This window comes from Citrus sinensis, chromosome 7, assembly GCF_022201045.2.
Source record: "Citrus sinensis cultivar Valencia sweet orange chromosome 7, DVS_A1.0, whole genome shotgun sequence".
NCBI lineage: Eukaryota > Viridiplantae > Streptophyta > Magnoliopsida > Sapindales > Rutaceae > Citrus > Citrus sinensis.
Genome location: NC_068562.1, coordinates 9,303,303 through 9,317,797, shown reverse-complemented (window position 1 = coordinate 9,317,797; position 14,495 = coordinate 9,303,303). Strand labels below are relative to the sequence as shown.

The 14,495-nt window shown below is 36.6% G+C and overlaps 3 protein-coding genes across 3 annotated transcripts; 2 read left to right on the top strand and 1 right to left on the bottom strand.

Moving 5' to 3' along the window:
- The first annotated feature begins 1,352 nt into the window (after window positions 1–1,352).
- Window positions 1,353–7,137, top strand: LOC102610318 (kinesin-like protein KIN-13B). Its single transcript, XM_006465537.4, has 12 exons — window positions 1,353–1,855; window positions 2,680–2,901; window positions 3,223–3,423; window positions 3,679–3,780; window positions 4,244–4,321; window positions 4,437–4,518; window positions 4,725–4,884; window positions 4,971–5,273; window positions 5,469–5,687; window positions 5,780–6,137; window positions 6,219–6,284; window positions 6,523–7,137. The coding sequence occupies exons 1-12, from the start codon at window positions 1,679–1,681 to the stop codon at window positions 6,697–6,699; spliced, it is 2,145 nt and encodes a 714-aa protein (XP_006465600.2). The 5' UTR covers window positions 1,353–1,678; the 3' UTR covers window positions 6,700–7,137.
- Window positions 7,138–7,538: 401 nt separating this feature from the next.
- Window positions 7,539–11,856, top strand: LOC102610813 (putative Peroxidase 48). The gene is made up of 4 exons (XM_025094610.2): window positions 7,539–8,220; window positions 8,742–8,930; window positions 9,026–9,191; window positions 10,839–11,856. Exons 1-4 carry the CDS (start codon window positions 7,756–7,758, stop codon window positions 11,507–11,509), a joined length of 1,491 nt encoding a protein of 496 aa, XP_024950378.2. The 5' UTR covers window positions 7,539–7,755; the 3' UTR covers window positions 11,510–11,856.
- A 111-nt stretch (window positions 11,857–11,967) lies between these two features.
- On the bottom strand, window positions 11,968–13,041 carry LOC102611115 (uncharacterized). Its single transcript, XM_006465539.4, has one exon. The coding sequence runs from the start codon at window positions 12,902–12,904 to the stop codon at window positions 12,260–12,262; it is 645 nt and encodes a 214-aa protein (XP_006465602.2). The 5' UTR covers window positions 12,905–13,041; the 3' UTR covers window positions 11,968–12,259.
- Between the last annotated feature and the right edge of the window lie 1,454 nt (window positions 13,042–14,495).

The following is a 14,495-nucleotide window of genomic DNA, read 5'->3' as shown; positions in this document are numbered from 1 at the left end:
AAACTAATGTAATCTGTTAAGAAATTAGGGTTTAAATTTTTTTTTTTCAAAATGTTAAAGAATTTTACACCCATTTCTTTAAAATGCCATGTGAAACTGTGTAAAAGATCAAAAGAAATTAAAAAATTTTCCAAGTCTCATACAATTAACCCTTGGACTCAAAAGCAACTCACACTCATTTTACTCACGGTCAAGCACGTGAAATTTAAAAATTAAATGATATAATCATGTGTTAACGATTGCACAATCTTTTATTTTTATAGTGTGTTTATTTATTGGAAATGAAAATGAGAATAAAGAAATGAAACAACGTGTTTATTTGCTTAAATAGAGGTGGTATTATCTCCACTTAAATCTTGAAATTTTGATTTTATCATTCCTTATATTATTATTATTAATGACAATAGTCAACTGAGGTTAGTTTAATAACTTGTAACAATCAATTTCGATTTCAAGATAAAATAAACACATCAATGACAATAAAAATTATTATGATTCTGTTTCCGACAACTAAATTAAACAATTTATTTCAATTTTCATTTCTCATTCTAATTCCAATTCATTTTGATTATTGATTAGTAAACACACTATTAACATGTATAAATAGAGCATTACTCTTCTTTGTATAAGTCATTACTGTGGATTCAAAAAAAAAAAAAAAAAGAGAGAGATTGTTGCGTTGTTTCACAAAGCTTAATTATTATTATTTTAAAATAAAATTATTTACTAAAAATACACAATATTCCTTTCACTGAAAATCAACTATAATTTGTAAGAATATCATCAAAAGATTCTTTTAATTAAACTTTTAAATAATTATTTGCTTACATGTGTAGTAAATAAAAAAATTAGTCATTTCTCCAAAAATTCTTCATAAAAATAAGTTAATATTATTTTAATTAAAAATTTTTTTTACTAAAATAATAATAATTATAACACATCTCTAATTTTAAGAATAAGAAAATAAAAAATAATATAACATAACATGCAAATTATAAATAAAGTTTAATTTGGAGAACTTTTGAATGATGCTCCAAAATATGCCACAAGTAAACTCCAAAAATGTACATAACACACCACGTGTCCATCTTTCGTTTGATCCCTCCAAAGTACGAATTTTGAACGAGAAGACAAGCGCGCAAAAAGAAGAAAAAAAATACAAACAACATAGCAAAAGATTAAACCGGCCCCACCATGTGGGAAGGCGGTGGTTGAAGGTGAAAGAAGCTCAGTTCAAAACCGCACGGCTTGGGCCCCACGCATTCGCCCAACCTTCGTCGTTTTTTCTCTCCATCACCATCACCCCAACCCAATTGAACCTCACTCCAATCACACGCGTCACACGTGCCTCGCTCTCGCCCTTCAAAAAATTTCAAATCTCCTGGCTGAATTTAAACAACTTTTAAAAACTTCATTTGTACTCTCTCCCCCACATACACTGATATGTTTTAGCTTCCAAATTTTCACTGGTTAAACTAATGATCGCGTGTGTCTGTGTGTGTGTATAGCGCTTAATTATTTTGTTAATCTAAAACTTTAATTTGAATTCAGAGGCTCCGATAGAAGCTTCAAAGTGCATTTCTAGGAGACACAAGTGACTTGAGAAGTCTTGAGAGAGAAACCGAGTGTGAGATTTGTGATTGGACGCGTCGATTTGTGATTCGTGCACGTGTACAATATGAACGGGAGGCAAGGAGTTCAGAGATCAGGTGCGGCGGCGGTGCAGGTGCACCACCAGAGGCAGTGGTCGTCAGAGAACTTTTTGGAAAGTTCGTCGAATGGCAGATGGCTTCAATCGGCCGGGCTTCAGCACTTGCAACAGTCTTCCGCTACCGGCACTATCCCTCCTCTTCAGGTTCCGATCTTCGAAGTTTTATCATTGTTTTGAAAGTTGTTTATTTTCTGTTTGGTTCTTGAGAAAATGCAGGAGAATGGAAGGAAAAAAAAGTTGAATCTTTGTGATTGCGTTAGTTGGTAGATCATAATTTTCTGCTTCCGATCTTTGCGGTCCTTATTTATTTATTATTTTAAAAAATGTTTTAGTCTGTTTGGTTGCCGAGAAAATACGGGAAAATGAATGGAAAAAAATTATTGAACCTTTGTTTACTCCTGTAAGTTAACAAATTAAGTGGTACTGATGATGTGTATTGAGGTACATTAGACTATGTTATTTTACAAAATAAATTGTGTGATTTAATGGAAATGTGTGGATTGCATAGATCTGTTGCTATGATTATTGATTGTTTTTCCCTCATGTTGGTTGCTTCAAAAGTGCAGGAATAAAAAATAAAAAAATATGAATCATTTATTATGTTGATTATTTGTTATATGACCTTGGTGCATAACTGTTCTTTATATATATTGTAGATATCTTCACTTTGTTAGAGAAGAATTGAGTTTCTCTTGATGGTGCATTTGGTAGATCTGATGTTACAACATAGGTTTTACATCCCATTTGGATGCTGAAACTAAAGAAAATAAAAGATTTTATTTATTTATTTATATGTACTTGGTTTAGAGTAATCCGATCCACTGGAATAGTACGGTTCTTCAATGAAGGTTGAATTTGAGTTTTGAAGTATATAGTTAGATACGCACACAGGCACTCACATTTATATATTCATTACAAGGTTAATTTAGGATTATTCTAAGTTGTTTGACAATACTGCTTGATAGCAGGACTACAATTTCTATGGTGGTGGTGGAGGAGGCCAGGGTTCGAGGATGTACAGAAATGCACAGAGGGGATTTGGTGGAGGAAATGAGTTTTACATGGAACCTTCAACACCACCAGTTAGTTCACGGCCTTCAAGCCAGAGAAAGAGTGGCGAACAATCTCCGAATGAGTTCAGTCCTGGGCTCTTGGATCTGCATTCTTTTGATACTGAGCTTCTTCCTGAGGTGGGTGCTGGACTTACGGTTGTAAATGTCACTTTGGAGTTCGGTTTTTCGGTTCTTGTTTTATTTTCATAAGGATTCCCCATTCTCATGTAAATATGAAAACCAGCACATTAATAGCACAACTCATTAAATTGGTATTAATTTGCAGTTCCATGTTTTATTTTATTTATATTTTTTAAGAGGATATGTTACTGACAATAGAGAATCTGTTAACATAAACTTAATTTTGTTCTTTACTGGGGAAACACGTTAAAAGGAAGTAATATACTAATATTATCATTGATGCATATATATGCTAAGTTATTTATCTCATATGGATAGATGCCGGTGCCGGGCCTGTATGATGGCTCCTCTCTGTTTAATCCAGTCCGGGGAAGAAGCTTTGATGACTCTGAACCCCACATTGCAAACAACAAACAGACTGGCAGAGCTCGTGGTTTGCCAGAGAACAACCTCCTGAAAAGTTTTGCTGCAGATAAAGAGAAGGCCAATGCCAGTTCTGTAGCAAAGATCAAAGTTGTGGTATGTTTTTGTATACTTATAATTTACTCATATTGTTAGACTGTGAATGCCATCTTTTATTCTAAATGCATTGCTTACCATGGATGGCATTACTGCTTAATAGCATGTAAATATTGAGAGTTTCAAATGTACTACATTGATGAAGTTCTCAAGAAGTAAAGCAATTGCAGACCTACTTGTTAGACGTGCCGTTAGTTACTGTTTCAATGCTTTTTATCTAAGCTTTTATCATTTTCTGGTGATATTTGGGTTCAGGTGCGCAAAAGACCTCTCAACAAAAAGGAATTGGCAAAGAATGAGGAAGATATTATAGAGACATATTCCAACTCCCTAACAGTTCATGAAACTAAACTTAAGGCAAGTTTCTCTGTTGTTTTTTCTACCTTCTTCTACCGAAGATTATGATATGCAAAGAAGCCAAGTGATTCAAACGGCTTAAACATTTAGTTGCCATTCATTTGTATTAGTCCATATTTTGGCTCCAAGGCACCTTAAATGGGTGTGATAAAAAATAATAGAGAAATATATTATCATAGTAAAGGTACTTGAACGTGCTCAGATTTCTCGCATTGCTTTAACAACTCAGCGAACATGCAACATTTAGAAGGGCAGAATATAGTGTCAGCTATCATGTTTTGTCACCACTAGTAGCGAATATTTCTTGTAAGAACCATTATTCATGATGATGATGTATATATTTTTATCCTTACAATTTCTTAGTTTGAGGCCCTCAACTCACTGCTTTGTGACATACTTGTCTTAAGAATAGTATGTCATTCAGTTCTATATATACTGACTTTTTATGTATTGACTTTTGCAGGTTGACCTAACAGAATATGTCGAGAAACATGAATTTGTTTTTGATGCTGTGCTGAATGAGGAGGTTTCAAATGATGAGGTGAGTATGTAACCAGAACAAATGAATGAGCAAGAATGAGCTAATGATACAATAAATAGCTCCTGGTAGTGGTTGAACTGGTTTAGCTTATGTTGGTCTCATATGTTATCTGTAGGTGTATCGTGAGACTGTGGAGCCCATTGTTCCTATTATTTTTCAACGAACCAAAGCTACTTGCTTTGCATATGGACAAACAGGTGAATGGCTGGCCCCAAAATCTAAGATATGTAGTTGTAAAAATTTGCTTCTGGATAATGCTGATGAGTTCCTGGCCACCAATGGTTGATGTCTGGCTTTCTTATCGCCCCCCCCCCCCCCCCCCTCCTCTCTCTTTCTTCAAATCATCTCAATTAAGAACTTTTGCTGAAAAAGAGCTTGCACTATTTGACCTTTTTTTCTTCAGGAAGTGGAAAAACCTATACCATGAAACCATTGCCCCTTAAAGCATCACGTGATATATTGAGGTTGATGCATCATACTTACAGAAGTCAAGGATTTCAGTTGTTTGTGAGTTTCTTTGAAATATATGGAGGAAAATTGTTTGATCTCCTTAGTGATCGAAAGTAAGTTGTTTTGAGTTTCATCTCTGGTAATCTAGTAAAAACTTGCATTTTGTATTTTTGCTCAAAACCTGAAGTTTTGTCTGCAGAAAACTTTGTATGAGAGAGGATGGTAAGCAGCAAGTTTGCATTGTTGGTTTGCAAGAGTACAAAGTATCAGATGTAGAGACAATTAAAGAGCTCATTGAGAAAGGGAGTTCCTCGAGAAGTACGGGTACAACTGGTGCTAATGAGGAATCCTCCCGTTCACATGCCATACTTCAGCTTGCTATCAAGAGGTCAGCTGATGGTAGTGAATCAAAGCCTCCTCGACTTGTTGGCAAGCTCTCTTTTATAGATCTTGCTGGAAGTGAACGTGGTGCTGATACTACAGACAACGATAAACAGACAAGGTCTGATATGTTTGTTCTTCTTTTATTTTGGTGGTGTTTCAGGTTTCTATCCTGCATCCTGTTTAAATTGCAATTCATTGTGTATTTGTGCATATGGCATCTAAATTTTTTATTAGAAGAATATGCTTTACGAGTTTCCTCTATATTTGGTGAATTAACCTTTTATTAAATAGCAGTTTCTGATGTGTGATGCAGAATGGAAGGAGCAGAGATAAATAAGAGCTTGCTTGCATTAAAGGAATGCATAAGAGCTCTTGACAATGATCAGGGTCACATTCCTTTCAGGGGCAGTAAATTAACTGAGGTTCTGAGGGATTCATTTGTTGGCAATTCACGCACGGTTATGATATCATGCATTTCACCAAGCTCAGGGTGTTGTGAACACACTCTCAACACATTAAGATATGCTGACAGGTGACTTAATTTATCGAACAATGTTAATAAATCTAGTTTGAATTTAGTTCGTGCTTTCTAACCCTCAGTTTATTAAAAATCTTATATTCCAGAGTGAAGAGTCTTTCAAAAGGGAACAATCCTAAAAAGGACATACTGTCTTCAACCATAAATTTGAAGGAGTCAACTACTGCTCCCTTATCTTCAGCTTTACCAACAACATCCCCTTATGAGGATGACACTGATGCATGGCCTGAACAAAATGAAAGAGATGATTTTGACGCATCAGAGGATTCCTATGAACCAGAGAAGCCGGTATGGATGAAAAGTGGGAAGCTAGAGCAATTCAATCTCCCTTCTGCACAGGATCAATTACGAAAACCACCCAATGGTCAGACAAGGTGGAAGGAGCAGCCAAAATCTGGTTTTAAGAATTCAAATTCAGATGACAATTTGAATGCCCTTCTGCAGGTAAACTGCGAACAGAATGATTATTTTATGTCTAAAAGCGAAAGTTTTTTGACACATACCACTTATGTTGGTCGTACTCAGGAAGAGGAGGATCTTGTAAATGCTCATCGAAAACAAGTGGAGGACACCATGAATATTGTGAAAGAGGTATATTTGGTTTGACTTCTTAAATGATAAAACTATAAATGTGAGTGTCAGAGTGTGGCTTATGTTTACGTCTAAAAAGATAACCAATCTGTGTTTCAGGATGCCAGAGCCAACAAAGATTGATTTTCATTTATACCTTGTAGAAGTAGTACAAGTACTAATAACTATTGTTGTACTCTTAAACAAGCAAATCTAGTGGGTTTAAATCCTTCTCCTGCTTTATATCTTGCATTTTCAGGAAATGAACCTTCTGGTTGAAGCAGATCAGCCAGGGAATCAGCTGGATGATTATGTTGCTAGATTGAATGCCATTCTCTCTCAGAAGGCCGCTGGGATCATGCAGTTGCAAACACAGCTGGCTCACTTCCAGAAGCGTTTAAAGGAGCATAATGTATTAGTATCTTCTGGCTACTGAATACAGATCATACATGGAGGTTAAGATTTAAGCCATAATACAAGTTGCGTACTCCGTTTTAAGTACGATTTCATACATGGTTGCCCAATTGCATGTGACTGATCATTTGTTCCATGATTCTATGGAAGCATTGGTACAAGTTTGGTGTCGCAAGCAGCGGTTTGCTGGATGATATACCAGTCATTGTATGTGATGATCTTAGATTTGAGCTGTTGGGTATCTCCTTGTTGAAATAATGCCCTGCCCTCTTTTACAATACCCTTTTTCATTCTTCAACTCATAAGCTTGCATTGGATTTCCATGCTATATGGCATGCTTTTGTAAAGCTAAGCATGTAATTTGATTTATTATTTGAGTAGTTCTTACCGGATGGTATGAAATTTATATACTATTGTTTGACCTTATTTATTAATTTAAGGCTTCGAGATTAGTGTTTAATTTGTCACTGTATAACATCAAACAATAGCAATGACGCCATGCACATGTGGTCAATGATGTGACGTTTTAATAAACTCTAATGTATTATGTGGTTACTTGTCATTTCATTATAATTTTATACATGCTGATTTCAATGATTGGATTCGACATAATTTAACGGTTGAAAGCAAAAACATCTTTTGTTATTCACCATCCTGGTAAAATATAATTTTTTTTTCTAATAAAAAAATTAAAAAGGTAACGAAATGGGAAATTTTGGGATCCTGATACTAAAATACGTTTATTGATCGTCTTTGCTGATGACGTAATAATGACCGTTGATATGTCGAATACACACGGTTATTATTGATTATATTTACCGTTGATCATTCATGTGAATCATGATTAAAAACAACGACGCACTAGTAGTGAAATGACAAACTCCAATGTTCTAGGGCATTTTCGTAAAATCACTCGTCACACACCCCCCTCTCAAAACAGCCGTAACAAACTTTCAGTTGAGAAGGGCAATTCGGTCAATTGACAACATCATTTTTCCCGCCATTTGATCTTCCCACACCATACGTCCAGCCTTCTTCCTACAAATAACTGACTCTGAAACTCAACACCCAGAGCTCCATGAACAGAATCCAAAGCCGCCCCCCACAAAAACAAAAACAAAAAGTAGAAAACAAAAAACGAAAGAAAATGCTCACAGCAATCTACGAACTAGCGATGATGCGAAGGGTGAGCTTCCTCGTGTTCCTTCTGTGCATCGTGATCTCTTTCAAGAACCAAAACGCCGATACCAAGAAAGGCTTAAACATCACCACTACGAGCACTACCTCGCGTTCTTTTTCTTATGAGTATGCGGCGTCGGATCCTTCTGCGTTTCAGGTAGTGGCTGGGGCCCTGTTCTTGTCCGATGACGGGAAACTTGAAGAAGGTGGCGAGCCTTACCGTTCTATGGAGTACGATTTTTACCGCGATTCTTGCCCGCAAGCCGAGGGTACTATTCGGGCTATGGTCCGGTATCTCCACAAATCCCGCTCCGATGTCGCCCCCGCTTTGTTGCGCCTCGTTTTCCATGATTGCTTCATTGAGGTCCAGTTTTCTTCAATCAATTCTTGTTGTGTTTTTTATTGGTTTTAGTGCTAAGCGTTTCATTTCTTGTTGGATATCAACCTAATCGGATGTTGATTTTGATGTGAATTTATTATATCTTGATACTTGATCTTTACTATAATGTTGGTGAATATCTCATCGGACGTCGAGTTTGATCAGTGTTTGGTTATTTGATTTTGATGTGAATTTGTTGAACCTTGGATATTTAATCTGGGTTTTGTTGAATTTTGTAGTTCGTTTGCTTCTTGTTATTTTCCATATAATTTACTAGCTCTTTGCTAGTTGGATCTGGGTCATTGATTACTTAGTTTCATCCACTGTTATACAATCTCCAAACAATCTAGTTTATTCTGATAATCTTTCAGTAGGGTTATCTGATTTATTCACAGTTTGATCTGGGTTTAGCAATTATCTAATGCGTATTTTTGTTGATTGGGTTGTTCTTACGTCAGTCTGATTGATTTTGAGTTGAATTTCTCTGTAATTTGGAAATTGATTAGGGTTGTGATGCTTCAATTCTACTGGATGATGCTGAAGGAGTGGACTCGGAGAAAAAGTCTCCACCCAATGAATCTCTCAAGGGCTACGATGTAATCAACATAATCAAGGAGGAGCTTGAAGAAATATGCCCTGGTGTGGTTTCATGTGCAGATATTCTTGCTTTGGCTGCCAGAGAAGGCGTTGTTCTGGTAAATTCCTGTCTCATGTGACTACTCAAACTTTATTAAATCAGGCTCTACCTTTATATAATTTGTTTAGATAATCATTTTGTCCATGAATTTAGGCTGGTGGTCCATTCTATCCACTGTATACTGGAAGGAAGGACAGTAGGCTTGCTTTCGCGGATATAGCAACACTTGAGCTTCCTTCACCCAATGCTGATCTGTCCGAAACCCTTGCATCTTTTGCATCAAGGGGGTTTGATTTAAGAGAAACTGTTACTCTATTGGGTATAGATTTCCTTATTTCATTTCATTTCCCTTTTTCCTTTCATGAAAAAGTAGAAATTTCTGATTTCAGTTTGTATTGAATTTACTCTTGAATTTTTTTTTTTTTTTTTGGTTATTTCTGCGTTTGAGCTGATTGTCTGATAGTCTTGTTCTGATCTCTTTTGTTCATAATTTGATGTACTAGAGAGGACAATATTTCCACCTAATTCTACAGTTTAGCTTAGTAGAGGTGTCTTATTTTCCTTCTCATTTGTACTACCTTTTATTTCCTATTCCTTGGTACTCAAATTAGAATATTCTTATCATTATCAATCCTTCATTATGTTATGATACGGATGGTAATACCTTACTAGGGATGGCAATGGGGAGGGGAGGGGAGGGGACCAATCTCCCCATACCCATCCCCGATGTTTTGCATATGTCCCCGTCCCCTCCCCGTCCCCGTCAAAATTGCTTGAGAGAATCTCCATCCCCTCCCCGAATAATAACAGGGGATCCCCGAGGGTCCCCGGTCCCCGAATAATTAATAGTCTAATACATTTTTTATTTTCGATTTTAAATTAATCATATTAAAATAAACTCATACCGCTATTGTAAGCTCGTAACTAACTTTGACAGCACATTAAGTCCTCCAATGTGCTTGGATGAAGTTTGTTATGGTATGAGCTCACAACTCTACCACTAGTGTTAAAAGCTGATTCAGAAGCAACTGTTGTAATTGGAATTGCCAAAATATCTCTAGCAATTCGAGCTAATGTAGGATACCTATTAGCATTTGTCTTCCACCAACTCAAAATATTAAAATCTTCCATCCGAGATATAACTTTCTCATCCAAATATGAATCTAATTCATCTGCAACAACTGCACAATCTCCATTGTTTACATAATCATTAAAACCTGTCATCCATTTGGTTGCTTTCTTATAAGAATCCCCTGTAGATCTAGTAGAAGAACTACTACCAGTATAATCAAAGCAATAAACAGTTGGTGAAAACTTCAATTAATACTCTTCAACTAATTCCCGGCAAAGGGTGACCACTTTCCCAACATACAACTATTTTGATATTTATTATTTTTAACAATATTTATAATTTTGTTATTTATTTATTAGTAATTTTAAAAATAAAAATAAAATTAAAAATTAAAATGGGGAAATGGGTAGGGGATGGGGATTCCACCTCATCCCCGTCCCCTCCCCGAATAAAAAGTTGGGTAAAAAATTTTCCCCGTCCCCTCCCCGAAAAAAAAATTGGGTATAAAATTATCCCCGTACCCTCCCCGAATGGGGAAAATCCCCGAGGGTACCCATCCCCGTGGGGATTTTTGCCATCCCTATACCTTACACCTAGTATGATGACTTTTCTCTTAGAATGTATTGATTGGTCCTTGATTGGTGATTTTGTACTACAGATTATTCCTTTCTACCTAACAGTTTGTGCTTGTGATAACCTGATCCGAGTATTTAATTTCATAAATATTCAAGGAAATTTGTTCAGAGATTTCTTAGATTCCTAACCTTGTTATGGTTCAGTTTTATGATGATAACCAGTTTTGATCTGTGATTGTGGTCGTTTCCAGCCTCCTAGCTGTTTAACTGTCTATTCTAAGTAATGTAATTTGATTATTTCTTCTTTCTTTGTTTGCAGGTGCCCATAGCATTGGTGTTATCCACTGCAAATTCTTCAACAATCGTCTGCATAACTTCGGCCGGAGTAATGAACCTGACCCATCTCTGGATCCTGATTTTCTGAACCTACTGAGATCAAAATGCAGAAACATTTCATCAACATCGCCAACACCCTCACCTCCCTTTGCTGACTCCCCATCATCATCGGCAGCTCCATCAGCTGACTTTGATGGCTCAGTTTCTTCTTCATCAGCTCCCTCACCTAACTTCGATGGCTCATTTTCCTCATCAGCAGCTCCATCACCAAACTTCAATGGCTCACCAAAATCAACAACAGCTTTATCACCTGCCTTTGATGCCTCACCCTCATCACCCACAGCATCAATATTTTCGTTGGAGGCCTTGTTAGCTTCAACATTTGACGAACCTGGAATAAATGTGACTTATGATGGACATCAAGGAGGTTTCGGCACTGTGTACTATCGCAGTCTTTTGCAGAATAGAGGAGTTCTCTATGCTGATCAGCAGCTTATGGCCGGCGAAGAAACTGGGATCTGGGTGAGAGCATATGCTTCAGATGTCTCCTTGTTTCGCAGAGACTTTGCCTTGGCCATGATGAAGCTCTCAAATCTCCGAGTCTTGACAGGACCAATGGGCCAGATCCGTCTTAATTGTTCAAAAGGGGCATAAATGGATAGAGATTAATAAAGATGTATGTCATTCGGCCAAACTCATGCAGGTTTTTGGTGCTTGGATGAACAGCTTTTTCCCCTCTTTACAGTTGCACTCTGTGCCGAGTAAATCGTTTTGTTTAAACCTTATGCATCTTTTTGTTGTAAATTTCTAGTTTTAACATCTAGCATACCGGAAAATAGCAATTGACATTGGCTAATTCCAATGCTATAAATGTTTGTGATTTTTCTGATAAATTGAGGTACAATTCAGGAATTTCATTGTTGGCCTTTACATTGTCTGTTAGGATGAAATTTACCTTCAATGGGCTCTATGGTCCATATGTTGTTGTTATGTGGTTTGTTACATTGATAAACAGGTTATAATGCCGACTAAAGCTGAAGGTGTGTCGTGTGTGCAAAAAGAATATCCAGAATCCCCATAATTCCTGAAACTATCTTTTTGTAATTTCTGATTCAATCAATAGCCTCAATGCACACTGATAGAAAACAATACCGGTCCAAGAGTAAATACAAGGCCTGGTAGGGAAAGAAATGATTTTGGATTTGTAATGGCTTTTAACTTACAAATGTGTTATTTGAAACACAGCAGGCTCAGCCAAATGGTAATCAATGAAAAAGATCTACGGAACTGAATGTCCAAATCACAAGCATAACTCACAGTCACACGCATACAAAAATAAAGAAAAGCAATCAGGACTGGACAACAGATCATTATGCACAAGGAAGGACGCACAGACATGAACGTCTACAGCCTAATGGAGCCGAGTCTCCTTTTTGAAGTGTTGATACTGGCAGAGGCTTGAGGAACATTGAGTTCTGAGTACATATCCGTGAAAAACTTGTCAACAATGTCAAGGTAAACAGGACTTCTAAGCCGAGAATAATAGTGAAGTGCCTCTTCTACATCTAATACATGCTCCATGTCACCAGCATCCATCATATCCAATTGCTTCATCTTTTGTGCCAATGCATAACCCTCTGGAGTCATGCCTTGAGAACACTGATCCACATTTTTATCCATTCGGAAACTTACCATTTTCTTTTCTTCTTTCTTTCTCTCTTCTTGTTTGTTCTTCACTGGACCCTCATCTGCTAACTTCATGAAGCTTCCACTACTTCCATTTTCTTCATTCACAGGCGTTCTTGATTCTGTCACTTTATTCTTCCTTCTCTTCTTTGCCTCATCTAGATCAGACTCCCATGCATTGCAGAATTCAGTGTAGTAGAGATCTTTGTGATGATTTTTTGTTATGCCAATACTACAAGAAAAGGGATTCAAGAGAGCAGGTTTTGGTAGCTTTTTGTACCCTCCAAACAAGAGTGACTTGAGGTTTACAAGGCTTTTTCGAAAGAAGTTTTTGGTTTTTTCAATGGATTCACTTATCAGCATCCTTGCCTCCACTAAATTGTAAAGGAAGGTTTGCGTTTCTCAGTATCTTCTCTATCTGTTAGAACAGACAAAGATCAAAGTTTTTAGCCTATGAGACAGTTGAAGTTTCCCAAGATTACCTAGACAAATGCTAATAATATCTAAAGGGGAAAGTTTCTTCAGCTTTGGCTTTATTCTCTTTTTCTTTTTGTCTATATTGTGTATGCTCTTTCTCTCTTTACCTGATTTGAATTTTGATTACGCATTTGATTTTATAAATCACAGCCAAATGAGAATAGGCTGACCAAGTGGAACTTGGTTAAGTTAAAAAAATATGTCCATACTCACTATATTAGTGCTAAAGTTGTTTCATATAAGTACTTAGTGAGGACTTTAGAATCAAATGATTATCAATGCTTTGATTTTTGACTTCTTGTTATCTAAAGCAAGGCTGTATTGATTAAGTTGCAAAGATAAAAGTCTGGTTTGGTGAAAGCTTATAAAAGTAATCCGTGATTTCCAGCTTATTTGGTGAAAGCTTACACAAGTAATCCATGATTTTCAGCTGATGGACTTAGCCATGTGATGAATCGTGGGACCCATGAATAAATTGAGTGGTCCTGATTTATCTTTAAGGAAGCCTGTCCTACACAGCAGTGGGGAATTTGAATCTATGATACACACACGACGCATAATTCCCATCACCAGCAATTAATCATTGAGCATGTTGGAGTACTTAAAAGCTGATTGTGTTAGTGAATGTGCTAGTGATTTATCAACCATGCCATAGGCAAGATTGTTGGTGAAAGTCTGAAATATCTTAATTGCCATCAATAAGAAAGGGCTAGATGGACCCAAGTTGTTCAAGAAGTTGGTACATCTAAAGCACGAAGCCCCTCTAATAATACAGGGGGATAGCATGCACTCTGGTTATTGTGCGGAGTAGTCGCTTTCTCCCTACAGAATCACATTCATGGCTTGAAAGTTTGATCATTGCTATGGTGCCTACAGTTAAAAAGTAATATCAAACATATTGCTGGTTAAAAAATATTCAATGAGACACCCAACTAAATTGAATGATGGGCATTGAAGGCCTGCAACATTAGCCCAAATCTGAAAGAAAATGTCCTTGTCTGATTAGCTTTTACTTAATTGTGAAAGCATCATCACAGCTAAAGTGAAGCTGAATGATATTACTCCCCATCATCAATTGTAAATTGAAAAGCCACTTCTCAAAGCATGAATTTGTCCAATTTGGCTGACAAAGGTGAGCCTACTTGTAATTTAACCCAATTACAAAATCTAAAACTAAAGTTACTAAACCAATTCAGGATTCGATAAGTGATTATTCAGTTTTACAAGTGAGATTCATCAAATATACAACTTAGATGGACATATAAAATAGATCTTGAAATAACTTTTTTTCAAGTTTCCTGCACCGCACTCCAAATTAAAGGTATCGACTTGGGTTTAAACATTGACTTCTTGCTTGGCTTCTAGGGCGAGAGGTCAACCATTGGGGCTTTCGTTCAGGGATATGTTTTATGTAATAACTTGCTTCTATAGATTTTAGCATTTCAAATGTTTGAAGTTTAATATTGTCGGATATTTC